Source organism: Bombina bombina, chromosome 2 (genome assembly GCF_027579735.1).
Source record: "Bombina bombina isolate aBomBom1 chromosome 2, aBomBom1.pri, whole genome shotgun sequence".
Taxonomy (NCBI): Eukaryota; Metazoa; Chordata; class Amphibia; order Anura; family Bombinatoridae; genus Bombina; species Bombina bombina.
This window is the reverse complement of record NC_069500.1, coordinates 91,923,607-91,948,048: the sequence shown is the minus strand read 5'-3', so window position 1 is coordinate 91,948,048 and position 24,442 is coordinate 91,923,607. Positions and strand designations below refer to the sequence as shown.

Sequence of the window (24,442 nt, the reverse complement as noted above, 5' to 3'; positions counted from 1 at the left end):
GTGGCACAGCTGAAATCTTCATGTTGGGTTGATGGCTTAGTAGAAATATAATCATCTTTAAATTGCATTAGTCAAGACATGGGTAAAACGTTTTTTTAATATAGATTTTTATTACATGTAAAATATAAAAAAAAGAGACAGGTTTTTGCTGTATTCTTTAACCCCTTCACTGCATGGAGGAATTTCATAGAAGAACTTGCCCAAAATACTGGAGAATTTTAGCATTTTTGCTATCACTCTATTTAAACCGAAATAGAGCCTTGTTTTTTTTATTTACCTATTAAAACTATATTTTTTTTTAGCAGGCTCATTTTGATATATTTCATGCCACCATTTCACCGCCAAATGCGATCATATAAAACAAGTTTACTTTAGGGTTTCTTACTGAAATTATTTACATACCGCTTGTGCAATCATGACACAAATGGTTGTAAAAGTTCTGGGATCCCTTTTGTTTAGAAATAGCAGACATACATGGTTTTGCCATTGCCTTTTGGTAATTAGAAGGCTGCTAATTGCAGCTGCGCACCATACATCTGAAATTCCTGGCAGTGAAGGGGTTAATCAGGTAGCTTGTAAGGTTAAAGTGATGGTAAATCCAAGCGTTTAACAAACGCTAGGATTTATCATCACTAAAAATCAAGCCGAGTTTAATTCATCAACCTTGTAAAAAAGGGTGCTAAACTCACCCTTTCTGTGCCGTTGCACAGCGCTAAATTCAGCGGCGCAGGCCACCCACAGCACAACTATCTCCTTCAATTAGATGACGTTTGCACCTCTGAACTAATAGTGGTGCGTGTCAACTGACAGGTTTCTGTATTCACACACCGCTATTGGTTCAGAGGTGCAAGAGGCATCTCATTGGTAGAAGATTGCTGTGCCGCGGGTGGCCTGCACTGCTTAATTTAGTGCTGTGCAATGGCACAGAAAGGATGAGTTTAGCAACCTTTTTTACAAGGTTGATGAATGAAACTCCCCTTCATTTTTAGTGATGGTAAATCCTAGCATTTGTTCTTTCTTTCTTTCTTTCTTTCTTTCTTTCTTTCTTTCTTTCTTTCTTTCTTTCTTTTTTTTTTCTGCAGTGTATGATCCATCCTTACCCTCCAACCTCCCTGATCCCTCCCAAACAGCTCTCTATATGTGCAGCCACCAATCAGCTGCTAGCTCCCAGTAGGGCAATGCTGCTTCTGAGAATACCTAGGTATGCTTTTCAATAAATGATACTAGGAGAATGAAGCAATTTACACAATAGAAATAATTTGGTAAGTTATTCAAAAATGCATGTTCTGACTGAATCGTGAGACATCTTTGTGGGTATATGTCCCTTTCATACAAATCAATATTATGAACCACAAAGGGATTGCGCTGTAGAACATCATAATGGAATTTCACCCTCGGTACCAAACAGCCTTGAGCCAGCCGTGGCAGAAGTTGTGAAGAACGGAGTTAGAAACAGATGTGAGATCTTTCACTTAATAAAATATGATCATTCTTGGAGCTTCTTAATGCGTAAATAAATAACACATCTTTATTTTTCTGTAGACAGGATGTGTAAAACCATTTTTTAAACAAGAAAAGAAATCCAGATTATTAAAATAATTCTTGTAATTTAATTCTGAAAATTGTGGGCTTTCAAATTCCTTTTAAAAAAAAAAAAGTTGAAGTGTAAACTCGAAACTTAAAGTTATTATAATTTGCAGTCATAGTTTGCACATTCTAGTGACTCATTTATACCTGTCCCTGATTGGCTGCATGAGAGAAGGAAACTTGGATTACATGGCGGCTCCCATTGCTCTATGGACAGTAAAACTATACACTTTTTTTTCCCTTCAATATTTAAACAAATAAGACTCTGCATATTATTTTTAGACTAATCTTTGCTTGAATACATCATTCTATCTAGTATTTACTTAGTCCTATTATATGTCCCTTTAATATGGTGATTGCATGAAAGGTGATATGGTTATTACTGAGCCAATGAAGAGATGTATATATGTACCCACCTACCACCAGATTACTCCCAGTAGTGCATTACTCCTGTTGGGCATATTTACATCTGCTTTTAAAGCAAGGATAACCAATAGAACAAAATAAATGTGATAATTGAAGGGAATTTAAAAGGTACAGGAAACACCTTTGTGATTATGGAAGACATTTCTGTTTTCTTGCTAAAGAATAGCATGTCAGTTAAGTCTAAACATTTTGCTAAAAAGAAATTAACATCTTATTTGCTGCAATTGTTTTTAAATTCCCAAAACTCCACCCACCACTTACCTTATTTGGAGGAACCAATCCAGGCCTGAGTATGCAGACAACAAGGCTAGGCTAAGTCATTATGTTAGCATACAGTGCATTGTTTTGAATATCAGCTAAAGACGATTAGGAAACCATATGTAGCCAGGTTAGTCTTAAGAAATCTGCAATGGGTATTTCCACATGTGAAACTTAGAAAAAAACACAATTTTCAGAGCTAAATTGCATGAAAAGTTGGGGAAATAAATGGGTATATTGCAGTTAGTTTACTGTGGATAACTAAACATGTTATAGTAGAATCTCAAGGTGTTTACTGATAAAATTGCATGCTCTATCTAAATCATGACATTTTCTTTTTGACATTCATGTAACTTTAAAGGGACAGTCTACACCAGAATTGTTATTGTTTTAAAAGATAGATAATCCCTTTATTACCCATTCCCCAGTTTTGCATAACCAACAGTTATTCTAATATACTTTTTACCTCTGTGACCTTGTATGTAAGCCTCTGCAGACTGCCCCCTTATTTAAGTTCTTTTGACAAACTTGCATTTTAGCAAGTCAGTGCTAATTACTAGGTAGCTCCACGAACGTGAGCACAATGTTATCTGTATGGGACACGTGAACCAACGCCCTCTAGTTGTGAAAAAATGTCAAATGCAGTCAGACAAGAGGTGGCCTTCAATGTCTAAGAAATTAGTATATAACCCTAGCTAGGTTTAGCTTTCATCTAAGAATACCAAGAGAACAAAGCAAAATTGATGATAAAGGTAATTTGGAAAGTTGTTTAAAATTATATGCCCTATTTGAATCATGAAAGTATTTTTGACTGACTGTCCCTTTTAAGGCTAGCAAACAGAGGAGGCAGTGGCTACATATATAGTAGATTCAATTAAAACAGACTTTGATATCATTTTGGCTAATACCAGAATTCAAGTTTATGATTGGTTCATTGGGTTGTGTTACATGGGTTTTCTTTAAATGTGGCCTTGTCAGTTTACTTGGCAGGATTAAGTTTTATTTTAAAACAAAGCGGATCTGCAAAGGTTATTTATCTCCTTTCAATCTCATGTACCGTGTTACAGTCCTAGATAAGGTCGATAGCTCAGGCATTTACGCTCTTGATATGGAGTTAGAAAAGGAATTTCATGAAAATGTGCTTTCTACATAATTAATCATTTCAACATGTGAAATATGTCTTTTCTTTACAGATTGCATAATTGTGTGAACAATGCAAGTATTACCACGTCTTAATATAATCCTCAGCATTTGACCTGATCAATAGAAGAATTTCCTCAATAGAAGAATATGTTTTACCCAATGTTGAATTACTTGAAAGTGATTCAGCATATGTGTAAAAAGCTGATTAGAATATATCATATGAACATCTCTGTGTGTAAAAAGGAAGATGTTTTACCTCAGCAGCCACATCCCATTTTAAAAGGGATTGAAAGCATCCAATCAGAATGCTTGCCCTGGGACTAACAAAGGAGTGTGCATCTGGCATGTGCAGACATTGTTCAAGGAAGTTTACTGTAAAATTTTGCAAGATAATGGTGAATTCACACAAGATTATAGTAAAGCTAAGTGTGAACTCAGCACTGATGAAGCTAATTAGCTGCTTTTATTACCTTGCAGATGATAGTAAAAAAAAAGTAGCTGAAGGGTAACTGTTTACAGAGCACTTATTCTGGTGAGCAAATGAAACTTTGAGGTTTTTCTTGAAAGATAAATTATTTTACACATATTTCTATTAATGTGTATAATAAAGTTACTAGCTTGTCATCCCTAATCACTGAGAATTGAAAACAACTTTACTTTCTGCTTAAAGGGATACTAAACCCATTTTTTTCTTTCATGATTCAGATACAGCATGCAATTTTAAGCAACTTTCTAATTTACTCCTATTCAGCACCTGGGTAGCGCTTGCTGATTGGTGGCTAAATGTATCCACCAATCAGCAAGTGTTACCCAGGGTGTTGAACCAAAAATGGTCTGGCTCCCAAGATTAGATTCCTGCTTTTTCAAATCAAGCTTAAAATTGCATGCGCTATCTGAATCATGAAAGAAAAATTTGGGTTTAGTATCCCTTTAAGAATTGAGCGCACAAGAGCAGATGACATGTGCTTTTTAAGGAAAGAAAAAAAAAAAGCTTTGGAACAAAATGTAGTTTAATTTTTGACATACTTGTCTACTTACAGGTGATGGAAAATGACAAAGTCCATGAAACAGAATGTACAGAAAGCTCAAAGGAAGTCTGTCGGAGTCCAACATTAGGCAATAATCTATTGAAGTTCAGAAGTCGATCACAAGGTATAATTAACATACAAAAATAAGATTGCTCCAAGGTTCTGCTGGCAAGGAGCAACTGAATTTGCATAATACACTGCAGCAGTTCAATTTAATTAAAAAGAAAATGAAAATGCATTTTAATTTAGTAAAACCTAAACAATAATATTTTATTGGCTCGTATGAAATCTATGGCATTAAAAGGGCATAAAAGTGCAAAACTAAAATGCTCTATTGTGTCCAAGGACTTTATTATTGTCCTTTTGCTTGCATATAAATGTGTTTAACCACTGCAAACCGACCGATTAAAAACAAAGTTAAAGGGATAGTCTTGTCAAAATTATTATTCATTATTATTATTTAATTATTCATGATTCAGATAGAGCGTGTAATTTTAAGCAACTTTCTAATTTTCTCTTTTTCTTCATGCTCTTGGTATCTTTATTTAAAAAAGCAAGAATGTAAGCTTAGACGCCGGACCATTTTTTGGTTCAGAATCTCGGTAGCGCTTGCTGATTGGTGGCTACATTTAGACATGCTCCTAAGCTTACATTCTTGCTTTTTAAAATAAAGATGCCAAGAGAACTAATTAAAATTGACAATAGGAGTACATTAGAAAGTTGCTTAAAGTTGCATGCTCTATTTGAATCATGAAAGTTTAATTTTTGACTAGACTATCCCTTTAAAGTCGGCCCCAGTGAAGCAGTGCATTACTGTGAAAGAAATAAAAAGCAATACTATGTGGCTGGGTATATTATTCTGAATTTATGTGTTTTCAGAGTCAGTTTATTATGCATTTCACTGAAAGTGAAAGCACAGTTCACCTTAATTATCCAGTTCAACTAATCTATCAAAATCACAAAGCGAAAAAACACCGGGGATGATTTGGCAAATGGTATTTTTAGGTAATGCTAGTATTTGCCAAAATACATTGCTCAGAGTTAAACATTGTTTAGAGAAGCTGAAAATGGAAAAAGGTGATTCATCATTGTATGTTCATAAAATTAATGTCCGTTTTCTAAACATAATAAAGTCAGATAGGTGTTGAAACGCACCGTCCAGATATTGAGAGGATAAAGTTTGAGAATGTTTCTTTTTTTTTCAGATTAGCATTTAACAATTGTTATTTCTTCCCTGTTGATATAAAAATATAGTTTACTACTTGTAAAAAATAATTTTTTTTTTAAAAAAATAGGTATTGTGTAGTTTCCAACCAGGACTCTAACTGCATCATGATGTAAATTATAACGTCAAACCCAGATCATTAAAGGGACATTATAGTTGATCTTTGTGTTGTTTCATAAAAAAAAGTTCCAGGTCTGAAAAAAAAATTCTTGTCCCAACTGCAGGGGCGTGTCTTTTTCTACCAATAAAATAGAGGCAATTGTCCTTATATGCAAATAAGGATTAGTAGAAAATATGCAAATGATACTGCAGTTTCAATTTAAATTACTTAATTCTTCAGCCAAAAAATATTTTCAACCTGCTTAAAGGGACATTAAACCCACATTTTTTTCTTTCATGATTCAGACACAGAATACATTTTTAAACAAAATTCCAATTTACTTCTATTATCTAATTTGCTTCATTATTTAGATATCCTTTGTTAAAGAAATAGCAATGCACATGGGTGAGCCAATCACATGAGGCATCTATGTGCAGCCACCAATCAGAAGCTACTGAGCCTATCTAGATATGCTTTCTCTTGTTAAGTGTATCCAGTCCACGGATCATCCATTACTTATGGGATATTCTCCTTCCCAACAGGATGTTGCAAGAGGATCACCCACAGCAGAGCTGCTATATAGCTCCTCCCCTCACTGCCATATCCAGTCATTCTCTTGCAACTCTCAACAAAGATGGAGGTAGAGGAGAGTGGTGTATTATAGTTAGTTTTTTAACTTCAATCAATAGTTTGTTATTTTTAAATGGTACCGGAGTGTACTATTTTATCTCAGGCAGCATTAGAAGAAGAATCTGCCTGCGGTTTCTATGATCTTAGCAGAAGTAACTAAGATCCACTGCCGTTCTCACATATTCTGAGGAGTGAGGTAACTTCAGAGGGGGAATGGCGTGCAGGTTATCCTGCAATAAGGTATGTGCAGTTAACATATTTCTAGGGATGGAATTTGTTAGAAAAATGCTGCTGATACCGGATTAATGTAAGTTAAGCCTAAATACAGTGATTTAATAGCGACTGGTATCAGGCTTATTACCAGAGATACATACTCTTATAAAAGTGCAATATAAAATGTTTGCTGGCATGTTTAATCGTTTTTATATATGCTTGGTGATAAAACTTATTGGGGCCTAGTTTTTTTCCACATGGCTGGCTTGATTTTTGCCTAGAAACAGTTTCCTGAGGCTTTCCACTGTTGTAATATGAGTGGGAGGGGCCTATTTTAGCATTTTTCTGCACTGCTAAAATTACAGACAGAGACACTCAGCTTCCCTCTGCATGATACAGGACATCTCTGAAGGGCTCAAAAGGCTTCAAAAGTCGTGTTTGAGGAGGGTAACAACCACAGTAGACCTGTGGCAGTTGTTGTGACTAGTTTTAAAAACGTTTTTTTCATTTATTATTCCGTTTTTGGTATTAAGGGGTTAATCATCCATTTGCAAGTTACATACACCATAAAAATTTCATTAGTGTAACTGCCTTTTTTCACTGTTATTTCAAATTTTGACAAAATTTGTTTTTCTTAAAGGCACAGTAACGTTTTTTATATTGCTTGTTTAACTTGATGCAAAGTGTTTTCCAAGCTTGCTAGTCTCATTGCTAGTCTGTACAAACATGTCTGACATAGAGGAAACTACTTGTTCATTATGTTTAAAAGCCATGGTGGAGCCCCATAGGAGAATGTGTACTAAATGTATTGATTTCACCTTAAACAGTAAAGATCAGTCTTTATCTATAAAGGAATTGTCACCAGAGGGTTCTGTCGAGGGGGAAGTTATGCCGACTAACTCTCCCCACGTGTCGGACCCTTTGCCTCCCACTCAAGGGACGCACGCTAATATGGCGCCAAGTACATCAGGGACGCCCATAGCGATTACTTTGCAGGACATGGCTGCGATCATGGATAATACCCTGTCAGCGGTATTAGCCAGATTGCCTGAATTAAGAGGCAAGCGCGATAGCTCTGGGGTTAGACGAGATACAGAGCGCGTAGATGCTGTAAGAGCCATGTCTGATACTGCGTCACAATATGCAGAACCTGAGGACGGAGAGCTTCAGTCTGTGGGTGACATCTCTGACTCGGGGAAACCTGATTCAGAGATTTCTAATTTCTCCAACATAGGTGTGTCCGGTCCACGGCGTCATCCTTACTTGTGGGATATTCTCCTCCCCAACAGGAAATGGCAAAGAGCCCAGCAAAGCTGGTCACATGATCCCTCCTAGGCTCCGCCTACCCCAGTCATTCTCTTTGCCGTTGTACAGGCAACATCTCCACGGAGATGGCTTAGAGTTTTTTAGTGTTTAACTGTAGTTTTTATTATTCAATCAAGAGTTTGTTATTTTAAAATAGTGCTGGTATGTACTATTTACTCAGAAACAGAAAAGAGATGAAGATTTCTGTTTGTATGAGGAAAATGATTTTAGCACCGTAACTAAAATCCATGGCTGTTCCACACAGGACTGTTGAGAGCAATTAACTTCAGTTGGGGGAACAGTGTGCAGTTTCTTACTGCTTGAGGTATGACACATTCTAACAAGACGATGTAATGCTGGAAGCTGTCATTTTCCCTATGGGATCCGGTAAGCCATGTTTATTAAGATAGTAAATAAGGGCTTCACAAGGGCTTATTAAGACTGTAGACTTTTTCTGGGCTAAATCGATTCATTATTAACACATATTTAGCCTTGAGGAATCATTTATTCTGGGTATTTTGATATGATTATATCGGCAGGCACTGTTTTTGACACCTTATTCTTTAGGGGCTTTCCCTAATCATAGTCAGAGCCTCATTTTCGCGCCGGTATGGCGCACTTGTTTTTGAGGACAGCATGGCATGCAGCTGCATGTGTGTGGAGCTCTGATACATAGAAAAGTCTTTCTGAAGGCATCATTTGGTATCGTATTCCCCTTTGGGCTTGGTTGGGTCTCAGCAAAGCAGATTCCAGGGACTGTAAAGGGGTTAAATATAAAAACGGCTCCGGTTCCGTTATTTTAAGGGTTAAAGCTTCCAAATTTGGTGTGCAATACTTTTAAGGCTTTAAGACACTGTGGTGAAATTTTGGTTTGCTATTGTGGCGCAGAGCGCTTTGGTTAAAATCTTGGGCAGCGGATGCGTCTTCCAAGAACAAATTGCTTGACATTCCTTTCAAGGGGAAAACACTCTTTGGCCCTGACTTGAAAGAGATTATCTCTGATATCACTGGGGGCAAGGGCCACGCCCTTCCTCAGGATAGGTCTTTTCAAGACCAAAAATAAACCTAAGTTTCGTCCCTTTCGCAGAAACGGATCAGCCCCAAGGGCTACGTCCTCTAAGCAGGAAGGTAATACTTCTCAAGCCAATCCAGCCTGGAGACCTATGCAAGGCTGGAACAAAGGAAAGCAGGCCAGGAAACCTGCCACTGCTACCAAGACAGCATGAAATGCGGGCCCCCGATCCGGGACCGGATCTGGTGGGGGGCAGACTCTCTCTCTTCGCTCAGGCTGGGGCAAGAGATGTTCTGGATCCTTGGGCGCTAGAAATAGTCCCCCAAGGTTATTCTCTGGAGTTCAAGGGGCTTCCTCCAAGGGGGAGGTTCCACAGGTCTCAGTTGTCTTCAGACCACATAAGAAGACAGGCATTCTTACATTGGGTAGAAGACCTGCTAAAAATGGGAGTGATTCATCCTGTTCCATTAGGAGAACAAGGGATGGGGTTCTACTCCAATCTGTTCATAGTTCCCAAAAAAGAGGGAACGTTCAGACCAATCTTAGATCTCAAGATCTTGAACAAGTTTCTCAAGGTTCCATCGTTCAAGATGGAAACCATTCGAACACTTCTTCCTTCCATCCAGGAAGGTCAATTCATGACCAAGGTGGATTTCAAGGATGCGTATCTACATATTCCTATCCACGAGGAACATCATCGGTTCCTAAGGTTTGCATTCCTGGACAAGCATTTCCAGTTCGTGGCGTTTTCTTTCGGATTAGCCACTGCTCCTAGGATTTTCTCATAGGTACTAGGGTCCCTTCTGGCGGTGCTAAGACCAAGGGGCATTGCTGTAGTATCTTACTTGGACGACATTCTGATTCGAGCGTCGTCCCTTCCTCAAGTAAAGGCTCACACGGACATTGTCCTGGCCTTTCTCAGATCTCACGGATGGAAAGTGAACGTGGAAAAGAGTTCTCTATCTCCGTCAACGAGGGTTCCCTTCTTGGGAACTATAATAGACTCCTTAGAAATGAGGATTTTTCTGACAGAAGCCAGAAAAACAAAACTTCTAGACTCTTGTCGGATACTTCATTCCGTTCCTCTTCCTTCCATAGCGCAGTGCATGGAAGTGATAGGTTTGATGGTAGCGGCAATGGACATAGTTCCTTTTGTGCGCATTCATCTAAGACCATTACAACTGTTCATGCTCAGTCAGTGGAATGGGGACTATTCAGACTTGTCTCCGAAGATACAAGTAAATCAGAGGACCAGAGACTCATTCCGTTGGTGGCTGTCCCTGGACAACCTGTCACAAGGGATGACCTTCCGCAGACCAGAGTGGGTCATTGTCACGACCGACGCCAGTCTGATGGGCTGGGGCGCGGTCTGGGGATCCCTGAAAGCTCAGGGTCTTTGGTCTCGGGTAGAATCTCTTCTACCGATAAATATTCTGGAACTGAGAGCGATATTCAATGCTCTCAAAGCTTGGCCTCAGCTAGCAAGGGCCAAGTTCATACATCAACCATCAGGGGGGAACAAGGAGTTCCCTAGCGATGGAAGAAGTGACCAAAATCATTCTATGGGCGGAGTCTCACTCCTGCCACCTGTCTGCTATCCACATCCCAGGAGTGGAAAATTGGGAAGCGGATTTTCTGAGTCGTCAGACATTGCATCCGGGGGAGTGGGAACTCCATCCGGAAATCTTTGCCCAAGTCACTCAACCGTGGGGCATTCCAGACATGGATCTGATGGCCTCTCGTCAGAACTTCAGAGTTCCTTACTACGGGTACAGATCCAGGGATCCCAAGGCGGCTCTAGTGGATGCACTAGTAGCACCTTGGACCTTCAAACTAGCTGATGTGTTCCCGCCGTTTCCTCTCATCCCCAGGCTGGTAGCCAGGATCAATCAGGAGAGGGCGTCGGTGATTTTGATAGCTCCTGCGTGGCCACGCAGGACTTGGTATGCAGATCTGGTGAATATGTCATCGGCTCCACCATGGAAGCTACCTTTGAGACGAGACCTTCTTGTTCTAGGTCCGTTCGACCCACTCCAGCTGACTGCTTGGAGATTGAACGCTTGATCTTATCAAAGCGAGGGTTCTCAGATTCTGTTATTAATACTCTTGTTCAGGCCTGAAAGCCTGTAACCAGAAAAATTACCACATAATTTGGTATATCTGTTGGTGTGAATCTGCAGGATTCCCTTGGGACAAGGTTAAGATTCCTAAGAGTCTATCCTTCCTTCGAGAAGGATTGGAAAAAGGATTATCTGCAAGTTCCTTGATGGGACAGATTTCTGCCTTGTCTGTGTTACTTCACAAAAAGCTGGCAGCTGTGCCAGATGTTCTAGCCTTTGTTCAGGCTCTGGTTAGAATCAAGCCTGTTTACAAAATTTTGACTCCTCCTTGGAGTCTCAACCTAGTTCTTTCAGTTCTTCAGGGGGTTCCGTTTGAACCCTTACATTCCGTTGATATTAAGTTATTATCTTGGAAAGTTTTGTTTTTGGTTACAATTTCTTCTGCTAGAAGAGTTTCAGAATTATCTGCTCTGCAGTGTTCTTCTCCTTATCTGGTGTTCCATGCAGATAAGGTGGTTTTGCGTACTAAACCTGGTTTTCTTCCAAAAGTTGTTTCTAACAAAAACATTAACCAGGAGATAGTTGTGCCTTCTTTGTGTCCTAATCCAGTTTCAAAGAAGGAACGTTTGTTGCACAACTTGGATGTAGTTCGTGCTCTCAAATTTTACTTAGCAGCTACTAAGGATTTCATACAAACTTTGTCTTTGTTTGTTGTTTATTCTGGTAAACGGAGAGGTCAAAAAGCAACTTCTACCTCTCTCTCCTTCTGGATTAAAAGCATTATCCGATTGGCTTATGAGACTGCCGGACGGCAGCCTCCTGAAAGAATCACAGCTCACTCCACTAGGGCTGTGGCTTCCACATGGGCCTTCAAGAACGAGGCTTCTGTTGATTAGATATGTAAGGCAGCGACTTGGTCTTCACTGCACACTTTTTCTAAATTTTACAAATTTGATACTTTTGCTTCTTCTGAGGCTATTTTTGGGAGAAAGGTTTTGCAAGCCGTGGTGCCTTCCATTTAGGTGACCTGATTTGCTCCCTCCCTTCATCCGTGTCCTAAAGCTTTGGTATTGGTTCCCACAAGTAAGGATGACGCCGTGGACCGGACACACCTATGTTGGAGAAAACAGAATTTATGTTTACCTGATAAATTACTTTCTCCAACGGTGTGTCCGGTCCACGGCCCGCCCTGGTTTTTTTAATCAGGTCTGATAATTTATTTTCTTTAACTACAGTCACCACGGTACCATATGGTTTCTCCTATGCAAATATTCCTCCTTAACGTCGGTCGAATGACTGGGGTAGGCGGAGCCTAGGAGGGATCATGTGACCAGCTTTGCTGGGCTCTTTGCCATTTCCTGTTGGGGAGGAGAATATCCCACAAGTAAGGATGACGCCGTGGACCGGACACACCGTTGGAGAAAGTAATTTATCAGGTAAACATAAATTCTGTTTTTAAATTTAAGCTTGAGAACCTCCGTGTATTGCTTGGGGAGGTGTTAGCTGCTCTGAATGACTGTGACACAATTGCAGTGCCAGAGAAATTGTGTAGACTGGATAAATACTATGCAGTGCCGGTGTGTACTGATGTTTTTCCAATACCTAAAAGGTTTACAGAAATTATTAGTAAGGAGTGGGATAGACCCGGTGTGCCGTTTTCCCCCCCTCCTATATTTAGAAAAATGTTTCCCATAGACGCCACTACACGGGACTTATGGCAGACGGTCCCTAAGGTGGAGGGAGAAGTTTCTATTTTAGCAAAGCGTACCACTATACCGGTTGAGGACAGTTGTGCTTTTTCAGATCCAATGGATAAAAAATTAGAGGGTTACCTTAAGAAAATGTTTATTCAACAAGGTTTTATTTTACAGCCCCTTGCATGCATTGCGCCTGTCACTGCTGCGGCGGCATTCTGGTTTGAGGCCCTGGAAGAGGCCATCCATCCATTGACTGAAATCATTGACAAGCTTAGAACACTTAAGCTAGCTAACTCATTTTTTCTGATGCCATTGTTCATTTGACTAAACTAACGGCTAAGAATTCCGGATTCGCCATCCAGGCGCGTAGGGCGCTATGGCTTAAATCCTGTTCAGCTGACGTGACTTCAAAGTCTAAATTACTCAACATTCCTTTCAAGCGGCAGACCTTATTCGGGCCTGGTTTGAAAGAAATTATTGCTGACATTACTGGAGGTAAGGGTCATACCCTTCCTCAGGACAGGGCCAAATCAAGGGCCAAACAGTCTAATTTTCGTGCCTTTCGAAATTTCAAGGCAGGTTCAGCATCAACTTCCTCTGCTTCAAAACAAGAGGGAACTTTTGCTCAATCCAAGCAGGCCTGGAAATCTAACCAGTCCTGGAACAAGGGCAAGCAGGCCAGAAAGCCTGCTGCTGCCCTCAAGACAGCATGAAGGAGCGGCCCCCTATCCGGCAACGGATCTAGTAGGGGGCAGACTTTCTCTCTTCGCCCAGGCGTGGGCAAGAGATGTTCAGGATCCCTTGGCGTTGGAGATCATATCTCAGGGATATCTTCTGGACTTCAAAGCTTCTCCTCCACAGGGGAGATTTCACCTTTCAAGATTATCTGCAAACCAGATAAAGAAAGAGGCATTCCTATGCTGCGTGCAAGACCTCCTAGTAATGGGAGTGATCCATCCAGTTCCGCGGACGGAACAAGGACAGGGTTTTTATTCAAATTTGTTTGTGGTTCCCAAAAAAGAGGGAACCTTCAGACCAATTTTGGATCTAAAGATCTTAAACAAATTCCTCAGAGTTCCATCATTCAAGATGGAAACTATTCGGACCATCTTACCCATGATCCAAGAGGGTCAGTACATGACCACAGTGGACTTAAAGGATCATCGGTTCCTGAGATTTGCCTTTCTAGACAGGCATTACCAATTTGTAGCTCTTCCCTTCGGGTTGGCTACAGCCCCAAGAATTTTTACAAAGGTTCTGGGCTCTCTTCTGGCGGTTCTAAGACCGCGAGGCATAGCGGTAGCTCCTTATCTAGACGACATCCTGATACAGGCGTCAAGCTTTCAAATTGCCAAGTCTCACACAGAGATAGTTCTGGCATTTCTGAGGTTGCATGGGTGGAAAGTGAACGAAGAAAAGAGTTCTCTATCTCCTCTCACAAGGGTTTCCTTCCTAGGGACTCTTATAGATTCTTTAGAGTCCAGGTTATCAAAACTTCTAAATGCTTGCCGTGTTCTTCAATCCACTCCGCGCCCTGTGGTGGCTCAGTGCATGGAGGTAATCGGCTTAATGGTAGCGGCAATGGACATAGTGCCATTTGCGCGCCTGCATCTCAGACTGCTGCAATTATGCATGCTCAGTCAGTGGAATGGGGATTACACAGATTTGTCCCCTCTACTAAATCTGGATCAGGAAACCAGAGATTCTCTTCTCTGGTGGTTATCTCGGGTCCATCTGTCCAAGGGTATGACCTTTCGCAGACCAGATTGGACGATTGTAACAACAGATGCCAGCCTTCTAGGTTGGGGTGCAGTCTGGAACTCCCTGAAGGCTCAGGGATCGTGGACTCAGGAGGAAAAACTCCTCCCAATAAATATTCTGGAGTTAAGAGCAATATTCAATGCTCTTCTAGCTTGGCCTCAGTTAGCAACCCTGAGGTTCATCAGATTTCAGTGGACAACATCACGACTGTGGCTTACATCAACCATCAAGGGGGAACCAGGAGTTCCCTAGCGATGTTAGAAGTCTCCAAGATAATTCGCTGGGCAGAGTTTCACTCTTGCCACCTATCAGCAATCCATATCCCAGGTGTAGAGAACTGGGAGGCGGATTTTCTAAGTCGTCAGACTTTTCATTCGGGGGAGTGGGAACTCCATCCGGAGGTGTTTGCTCAATTGGTTCATCGTTGGGGCAAACCAGAACTGGATCTCATGACGTCTCGCCAGAACGCCAAGCTTCCTTGTTACGGATCCAGATCCAGGGATCCAGAAGCGACGCTGATAGATGCTCTAGCAGCTCCTTGGTTCTTCAACCTGGCTTATGTGTTTCCACCGTTTCCTCTGCTCCCTCGACTGATTGCCAAAATCAGACAGGAGAGGGCATCGTTAATTCTGATAGCGCCTGCGTGGCCACGCAGGACCTGGTATGCAGACCTAGGGGACATGTCATCCTTTCCACCATGGACTCTGCCTCTGAGACAAGACCTTCTCATACAAGGTCCTTTCAATCATCCAAATCTAATTTCTCTGAGACTGACTGCATGGAGATTGAACGCTTGATTCTATCAAAGCATGGCTTCTCCGAGTCAGTCATTGATACCTTAATACAGGCACGAAAGCCTGTCACCAGGAAAATCTACCACAAGATATGGCGTAAATATCTTCATTGGTGTGAATCCAAGAATTACTCATGGAGTAGGGTTAGGATTCCTAGGATATTGTCCTTCCTACAAGAGGGTTTGGACAAAGGATTATCAGCTAGTTCTTTAAAGGGACAGATTTCTGCTCTGTCTATTCTTTTACACAAGCGTCTGGCAGAAGTTCCAGACGTTCAGGCATTTTGTCAGGCTTTAGTTAGAATTAAGCCTGTGTTTAAGAACCAAGTTTAAGCTCCATGGAGGAGCAACAGGTTTAAAGTTCTGCAAGGGGTTCCGTTTGAACCCCTTCATTCTATTGATATCAAACTTCTATCATGGAAAGTTCTTTTTCTGATAGCCATTTCCTCGGCTCGGAGAGTCTCTGAGTTATCTGCCTTACATTGTGATTCTCCTTATCTGATCTTTCATTCAGATAAAATAGTTCTGTGTACAAAACCTGGGTTTTTACCCAAGGTGGTTTCTAACAAGAATATCAATCAAGAGATTGTTGTTCCATCATTATGTCCTAATCCTTCTTCCAAGAAGGAACGTCTTTTGCATAATCTAGACGTAGTCCGTGCCTTGAAGTTTTACTTACAAGCTACTAAAGATTTTCGTCAAACATCTAACCTGTTTGTTGTTTACTCTGGACAGAGGAGAGGTCAAAAGGCCTCGGCAACCTCTCTTTCTTTTTGGCTTCGGAGTATAATCCGTTTAGCCTATGAGACTGCTGGACAGCAGCCCCCTGAAAGGATTACAGCTCATTCCACTGGAGCTGTGGCTTCCACCTGTGCCTTTAAAAATGAGGCTTCTGTTGAACAGATTTGCAAGGCTGCGACTTGGTCTTCGCTTCATACCTTTTCCAAATTTTACAAATTTGATACTTTTGCTTCTTCGGAGGCTGTTTTTGGGAGAAAGGTTCTACAGGCAGTGGTTCCTTCCGTTTAAGTTCCTGCCTTGTCCCTCCCATCATCCGTGTACTTTAGCTTTGGTATTGGTATCCCATAAGTAATGGATGATCCGTGGACTGGATACACTTAACAAGAGAAAACATAATTTATGCTTACCTGATAAATTTATTTCTCTTGTAGTGTATCCAGTCCACGGCCCGCCCTGTCCTTTTAAGGTAGGTCTAAATTTTAATTAAACTACAGTCACCACTGCACCCTATGGTTTCTCCTTTCTCGGCTTTTTTCGGTCGAATGACTGGATATGGCAGTGAGGGGAGGAGCTATATAGCAGCTCTGCTGTGGGTGATCCTCTTGCAACTTCCTGTTGGGAAGGAGAATATCCGACAAGTAATGGATGATCCGTGGACTGGATACACTACAAGAGAATTAAATTGATCAGGTAAGCATAAATTATGTTTTTCAGGAAGGAATATCAAGAGAATGAAGCAAATTAGATAACAGAAGTAAATCAGAAAGTTGTTTAAAATGATGTTCTCTATCTGAATCATGAAAGAAAAAATTTGGGTTTAATGTCCCTTTAACTATTGCTTTTCCATATATAAAATATTTTTAGCACAGTGTCTCTTTAAAGGGAGAGTAAAGTCAAAATTAAACATTCATAATTCAGATAGAACATGTGATTTTAATCAACTTTCCAATTTACTTCTATTATCGAATTTGCTTGGCACTCTTTGTATCTTTTGTTGAAGAGTAAGTTGATATGAGCTTAGCTAGGATTGCTCTTTAACAAAGAATAACAAGAGAACTAAGCAAAATTGGTAATAGAAGTAAATTGGAAAGTTGTTTAAAATGTTATACTCTATCCAATCCGTGTAAGTGTAATTTTGACTTTACTGTTGCTTTAAGTAAAAATATATCCTCAAATATTTAAAAAGGTATAAATCTTTATTCTTATTAAATACTTCATTTAAATCATGTTATGTGATTTTTCTATTTATGTAGTAAAATTGTGTTTGCTTTTCTGTTGCCTGCAGATCACACTTATGCACTATGAAGATGCATGCTCACCTCTGTTCGGGTGCTTAGTTTTTTTTACTAATAAATCCATTTGTTTTTTTTTTTAAAGGGAGTGGTAACCGCTTGGAGTCTGTGGGTGAAGATGATGAGCTGACTGTGGGAAATGGGTACTTGTACAACGATAAAGGAGATAAATTATTACGTGGCGGTCGAAAGCATTCACTTCCACAGCAACTTGACTCAACAGGATCCAGGCAGGTGAGTGATATCAGAACAAGTCTTGTTTTCTCTTTCCTATTAAAGGGGCAGAATAGTCAAAATTAAAGGGATAGTCTACTCCAAAATTATTGTTGTTTAAAAAGATAGATAAGTCCTTTATTACCTATTCCCCAGTTCTGCATAACCAACACGGATATATTAATATACTTTTTACCTCTGTGATAACCTTGTGTCTAAGCCTCTGCAGACTGTGCCCTTATCTCAGTTCTTTTGACAGACTTGTATTTTATCCAATCAGTGCCCTCTCATAAGTTTCTCCACGGGAGTGAGCACAGTGGGATCTATATCTACATGAACTAGCACTGCCTAGCTGTGGAAAAACTGTCAAAATGCACTTAGATAAGAGGCGGCCTTCAAGGGCTTAGAAATTAGCATATGAACCTACATCAGTATTCTCCACAGAAAAGTTTGCAAGCCGAGTGGCATTATGAAGTAGCCGGGTATATTGAATGATAATTTATGCAATACAATTTCTCCAACATAGGTGTGTCCGGTCCACGGCGTCATCCTTACTTGTGGGATATTCTCTTCCCCAACAGGAAATGACAAAGAGCCCAGCAAAGCTGGTCACATGATCCCTCCTAGGCTCCGCCTACCCCAGTCATTCTCTTTGCCGTTGCACAGGCAACATCTCCACGGAGATGGCTAAGAGTTTTTTGGTGTTTAAATGTAGTTTTTATTCTTCAATCGTCCTAGCCTTTCTCAGATCTCACGGATGGAAAGTGAACATAGAAAAAAGTTCTCTTTCCCCGTCAACAAGAGTTCCCTTCTTGGGAACAATAATAGACTCCTTAGAAATGAGGATTTTTCTGACAGAGGTCAGAAAATCAAAACTTCTAAGCTCTTGTCAAGTACTTCATTCTGTTCTTCGTCCTTCCATAGCGCAGTGCATGGAAGTAATAGGATTGATGGTTGCAGCAATGGACATAGTTCCTTTTGCACGAATTCATCTAAGACCATTACAACTGTGCATGCTCAGACAGTGGAATGGGGATTATACAGACTTGTCTCCGACGATTCAAGTAGATCAAAGGACCAGAGATTCACTCCGTTGGTGGCTGATCCTGGACAACCTGTCACAGGGAATGAGCTTCCGCAGACCAGAGTGGGTCATTGTCACGACCGACGCCAGTCTGGTGGGCTGGGGCGCGGTCTGGGAACCCCTGAAAGCTCAGGGTCTATGGTCTCGGGAAGAATCTCTTCTCCCGATAAACATTCTGGAACTGAGAGCGATATTCAATGCTCTCAAAGCTTGGCCTCATCTAGCAAAGGCCAAATTCATAAGGTTTCAATCAGACAACATGACGACAGTTGCATATATCAACCATCAGGGGGGAACAAGGAGTTCCCTGGCGATGGAGGAAGTGACCAAGATAATTCAATGGGCGGAGGATCACTCCTGCCACTTGTCTGCAATCCACATCCCAGGAGTGGAAAATTGGGAAGCGGATTTTCTGAGTCGTCAGACATTCCATCCGGGGGAGTGGGAACTCCACCCGGAAATCTTTGCCCAAATAACTCAATTATGGGGCATTCCAGACATGGATCTGATGGCCTCTCGCCAGAACTTCAAGGTTCCTTGTTACGGGTCCAGATCCAGGGATCCCAAGGCGACTCTAGTAGATGCACTAGTAGCACCTTGGACCTTCAACCTAGCTTATGTATTCCCACCGTTTCCTCTCATTCCCAGGCTGGTAGCCAGGATCAATCAGGAGAGGGCTTCGGTGATCTTGATAGCTCCTGCGTGGCCACGCAGGACTTGGTATGCAGACCTGGTGAATATGTCATCGGCTCCACCATGGAAGCTACCTTTGAGACAGGACCTTCTTGTTCAAGGTCCATTCGAACATCCGAATCTGGTTTCCCTCCAACTGACTGCTTGGAGATTGAACGCTTGATTTTATCAAAGCGTGGGTTTTCAGATTCTGTTATAGATACTCTGATTCAGGCTAGAAAGCCTGTAACTAGAAAAATTTACCATAAGATATGGAAAAAATATATCTGTTGGTGTGAATCTAAAGGATTCCCATGGAACAAGATTAAAATTCCTAAGATTCTTTCCTTTCTACAAGAAGGTTTGGAGAAAGGATTATCTGCAAGTTCTCTGAAGGGACAGATCTCTGCGTTATCTGTTTTACTTCACAAAAGGCTGGCAGCTGTGCCAGACGTTCAAGCGTTTGTTCAGGCTCTGGTTAGAATCAAGCCTGTTTACAGACCTTTGACTCCTCCCTGGAGTCTTAATCTAGTTCTTTCAGTTCTTCAAGGGGTTCCGTTTGAACCCTTACATTCCGTAGATATTAAGTTATTATCTTGGAAAGTTTTGTTTTTGGTTGCAATTTCTTCTGCTAGAAGAGTTTCTGAGTTATCTGCTCTGCAGTGTTCTCCGCCCTATCTGGTGTTTCATGCAGATAAGGTGGTTTTGCGTACTAAGCCTGGTTTTCTTCCGAAAGTTGTTTCCAACAAGAATATTAACCAGGAGATAGTTGTACCTTCTTTGTGTCCGAATCCAGTTTCAAAGAAGGAACGTTTGTTACACAATTTGGACGTAGTCCGTGCTCTAAAATTCTATTTAGAGGCCACTAAAGATTTCAGACAAACATCTTCTTTGTTTGTTGTTTATTCTGGTAAAAGGAGAGGTCAAAAAGCAACTTCTACCTCTCTTTCTTTTTGGCTTAAAAGCATTATCCGATTGGCTTATGAGACTGCCGGACGGCAGCCTCCTGAAAGAATCACAGCTCACTCCAGTAGGGCTGTGGCTTCCACATGGGCCTTCAAGAACGAGGCTTCTGTTGACCAGATATGTAAGGCAGCGACTTGGTCTTCACTGCACACTTTTGCCAAATTTTACAAATTTGATACTTTTGCTTCTTCAGAGGCTATTTTTGGGAGAAAGGTTTTGCAAGCCGTGGTGCCTTCCATTTAGGTGACCTGATTTGCTCCCTCCCTTCATCCGTGTCCTAAAGCTTTGGTATTGGTTCCCACAAGTAAGGATGACGCCGTGGACCGGACACACCTATGTTGGAGAAAACAGAATTTATGCTTACCTGATAAATTACTTTCTCCAACGGTGTGTCCGGTCCACGGCCCGCCCTGGTTTTTTTAATCAGGTCTGATGAATTATTTTCTCTAACTACAGTCACCACGGTATCATATGGTTTCTCCTATGCATATTTCCTCCTGTACGTCGGTCGAATGACTGGGGTAGGCGGAGCCTAGGAGGGATCATGTGACCAGCTTTGCTGGGCTCTTTGCCATTTCCTGTTGGGGAAGAGAATATCCCACAAGTAAGGATGACGCCGTGGACCGGACACACCGTTGGAGAAAGTAATTTATCAGGTAAGCATAAATTCTGTTTTTTACATTTTTAATATTAGCTCATTTTAGCTTAGTATTGGCTAAACCTTTAACCTGGTTGGTCAGTAAAACCAGCTTGGTGGTGCACCTGTCAAAAAGGTTCTGGGGAGAAGAACACTGCTAGATTTAGCTTTCAACAAAGAATACCAAGGTAACAAAGAAAATTTGATGATAAAAGTAAATTGGAAAGTTGTTTAAAATTACATGCCCTATCTGAATCATGAAAGTTTAATTTTGACTAGACTATCCCTTTTTAAGCTTTCATGATTCAGGTAGAGCATGCAATTTAAAAAAAAATAAAAAATTACAGTTCTTTAATCAAATTTACTTAGTTTTTTTGGTATACTTTACTGAAAGGTAAACCTAATTAGGTTCACGAGCAGCAACGCACTACTGGGTGATTGCTGAACACATCGGGTGAGCCAATCACAAAAGGCTGCAACAACCAATCACCAGCTAACTCCCAGTAGTGCATTGCTGCTTCTGAGCCTACCTGGATATATTTTTTTTAACAAAGAACAAAGCTAATTTAAACCAGAAAGTGCTTTTAAAATTGCTTGCTCTATTTGAATCCTGAAAGTGTAAAGGGACAGTCTACTCCATAATTTTTATTGTTTAAAAAGATAGATAATCCCTTTATTACCCATTCCCTGGTTTTGCATAACCAACACGGTTAGATTAATATACTTTCTCTTGTAAAGGTGTATCCAGTCCTCGAGTTCATCCATTACTTGTGGGATATTCTCCTTCCCAACAGGAAGTTGCAAGAGGACACCCACAGCAGAGCTGTCTATATAGCTCCTCCCCTAACTGCCACCCCCAGTCATTCTCTTGCAACTCTCGACAAGAAAGGAAGTATCAAGAGATATGTGGTGACTTAGTGTAGTTTTTTACCTTCAATCAAGAGTTTGTTATTTTTAAACGGTATCGGCGTTGTTCTGTTTTACTCTCAGGCAGAAATTGGAAGAAGAATCTGCCTGGAGGTTGATGATCTTAGCGGTTTGTAACTAAGGTCCAATACTGTTCTCACACATAACTGAAGAGTATGGAAAGAAAACTTCAGTTGGGGGGACGGTTTGCAGATCACCTGCTTTGAGGTATGTGCAGTATATTATTTTCTAGAGAGATAAGGTCTCGAAAATGCTGACAGTGCCTGATATATTTGAGGTTAGCCTGATACAGTGATTTAACAACGACTGGGATCATGCTTACAAGATAAGGGTAATATTCATGTCAACTCTCATATTACTTAGTGTAAAAACATTTGCATAACTTACAGAAAAAACGTTTTTTCTCTGAGGGTGATAAATCTTTATTTGGGGTCTAGTTTTCCACATGGCTTGTTAGATTACTCCTAGGAGTACTTTTTTAAGGCCCTCTGACATTGAGTGCATGGTGGGAGGGGCCTATTTTCGCGCACTTTATGCGCAGTTGATATTCAGACTGAGACATCAGCTTCCCTAAAGGAGTCCTCTGGCATCTAGGACCACTATAGAGGGTTTTTTGTCCTGCAAAAATCGTGTTTAAGGGCAGGTAGGAGCCACAGCAGAGCTGTGGCAGTGTGTTTGACTGTTTTTTAACGGTTTTACCGTTTTTCTAATCCGGTTTGGGGCCTAAGGGGTTAATCATCCATTTGCAAGTGGGTGCAATGCTGCTTTAGTCTCTTATACACACTGTAAAAATTTTGTAGAGTTTACTACTTTTTAACACTGTTTTGCAGTTTATGTGGTAGTTTTTTTCTCTTAAAGGCACAGTACCATTTTTGTTTAATTGCTTTTTCACATTTATTAAAGTGTTTTCCAAGCTTGCTAGTCTCATTACTAGTCTGTTAAACATGTCTGACATAGAGGAAACTCCTTGTTCATTATGTTTAGAAGCCATTGTGGAACACCCTCTTAGAATGTGTACCAAATGCACTGACCTTTCTATAAGTTATAAAGATCATATTATGGCTTTTAAAGATTTATCACCAGAGGTTTCTCAGACTGACAAAAGGGAGGTTAAACCACCTAGCTCTCCCAATGTGTCAGAACCTATATCTCCCGCGCAAGTGACGCCTAGTACATCTGGCACGTCCAATGCGTTTACCTTACAAGACATGGCGGCAGTTATGAATCATACTCTCACAGAGGTATTGTCCAAACTGCCAGGGTTACAAGGAAAGCGTGACAGCTCTGGGGTTAGAACAAATACAGAGCTTTCTGACGTTTTAGTAGCTATGTCTGATATACCCTCACAATGTACAGAAGCCGAAGCAGGAGAGCTTCTATCTGTGGGTGACATTTCTGATTCAGGGAAGGCGTTACTTCAGTCTGACTCTGAAATGACAGCATTTAAATTTAAGCTTGAACACCTCCGCTTGTTGCTCAGGGAGGTTTTAGTGACTCTGGATGACTGTGACACTATTGTAGTCCCAGAGAAATATTGTAAAATGGACAAATACTTTGCAGTGCCTGTTTACACTGATGTTTTTCCAATCCCTAAGAGGTTTTCAGAAATTATTACGAAGGAATGGGATAGACCAGGTGTACCGTTCTCTCCCCCTCCTGCTTTTAAAAAGATGTTTCCCATAGATGCCGCTACACGGGACTTGTGGCAGACGGTCCCTAAGGTGGAGGGAGCAGTCTCTACCCTAGCTAAGCGTACAACTATCCCGGTCGAGGACAGTTGTGCTTTCCTAGATCCAATGCATAAAAAATTAGAGGGTTTCCTTAAGAAAATCTTTATACAACAAGGTTTTATTCTCCAGCCTCTTGCATGCATTGCCCCAGTCACTGCTGCAGCGGCTTTCTGGTTCGAGTCTCTTGAAGAGGCTCTACAGGTGGAGACCCCGTTGGATGATATCCTAGACAGGCTTATAGCCCTTAAGTTAGCCAATTCATTTATTTCTGACGCCGTTTTTCATTTAACAAAGCTTACGGCTAAGAATTCAGGTTTTGCCATTCAGGCGCTATGGCTTAAATCCTGGTCAGCTGACGTTACTTCAAAGTCTAAGCTTCTCAACATCCCCTTCAAAGGGCAGACCCTATTCGGGCCTGGACTGAAGGAGATCATTTCTGATATTACTGGAGGAAAAGGCCACACCCTTCCCCATGATAGGTCCAACAAATTAAGGACCAAACAGACTAATTTTCGTTCCTTTCAAAACTTCGAGTGTCACAGCTTCAACTTCCTCTACTGCAAAACAAGTAGGAAATTTTTCCCAGTCCAAGCCAGTCTGGAGACCTAACCAGGCTTGGAATAAGGGAAAGCAGGCCAAAAAACCTGCTGCTGCCTCTAAGACAGCATGAAGGAGTAGCCCCCGATCCGGGACCGGATCTAGTTGGGGGCAGACTTTATCTCTTCGCCCAGGCTTAGGCAAGAGACGTCCAGGATCCCTGGGCTCTGGAGATTGTTTCCCAGGGATATCTTCTGGATTTCAAAGCCTCATCTCCAAAGGGGAGATTTCATCTCTCACAATTATCTGCAAACCAGATAAAGAGAGAGACATTCTTACGTTGCGTTCAAGACCTTCTGGTTATGGGAGTGATCCACCCAGTTCCAAGGGAGGAACAGGGGCAGG

General features: G+C 41.1%; 1 protein-coding gene across 1 annotated transcript in view; it reads left to right on the top strand.

The window, feature by feature from the left end:
• PDZD2 (PDZ domain containing 2) overlaps window positions 1-24,442 on the top strand; it is a 718,112-nt gene that overhangs the window by 480,384 nt on the left and 213,286 nt on the right. The window contains 2 exon segments of the mRNA XM_053701173.1: window positions 4,455-4,566; window positions 17,357-17,505. Coding sequence (XP_053557148.1) covers window positions 4,455-4,566; window positions 17,357-17,505 — 261 coding nt within the window.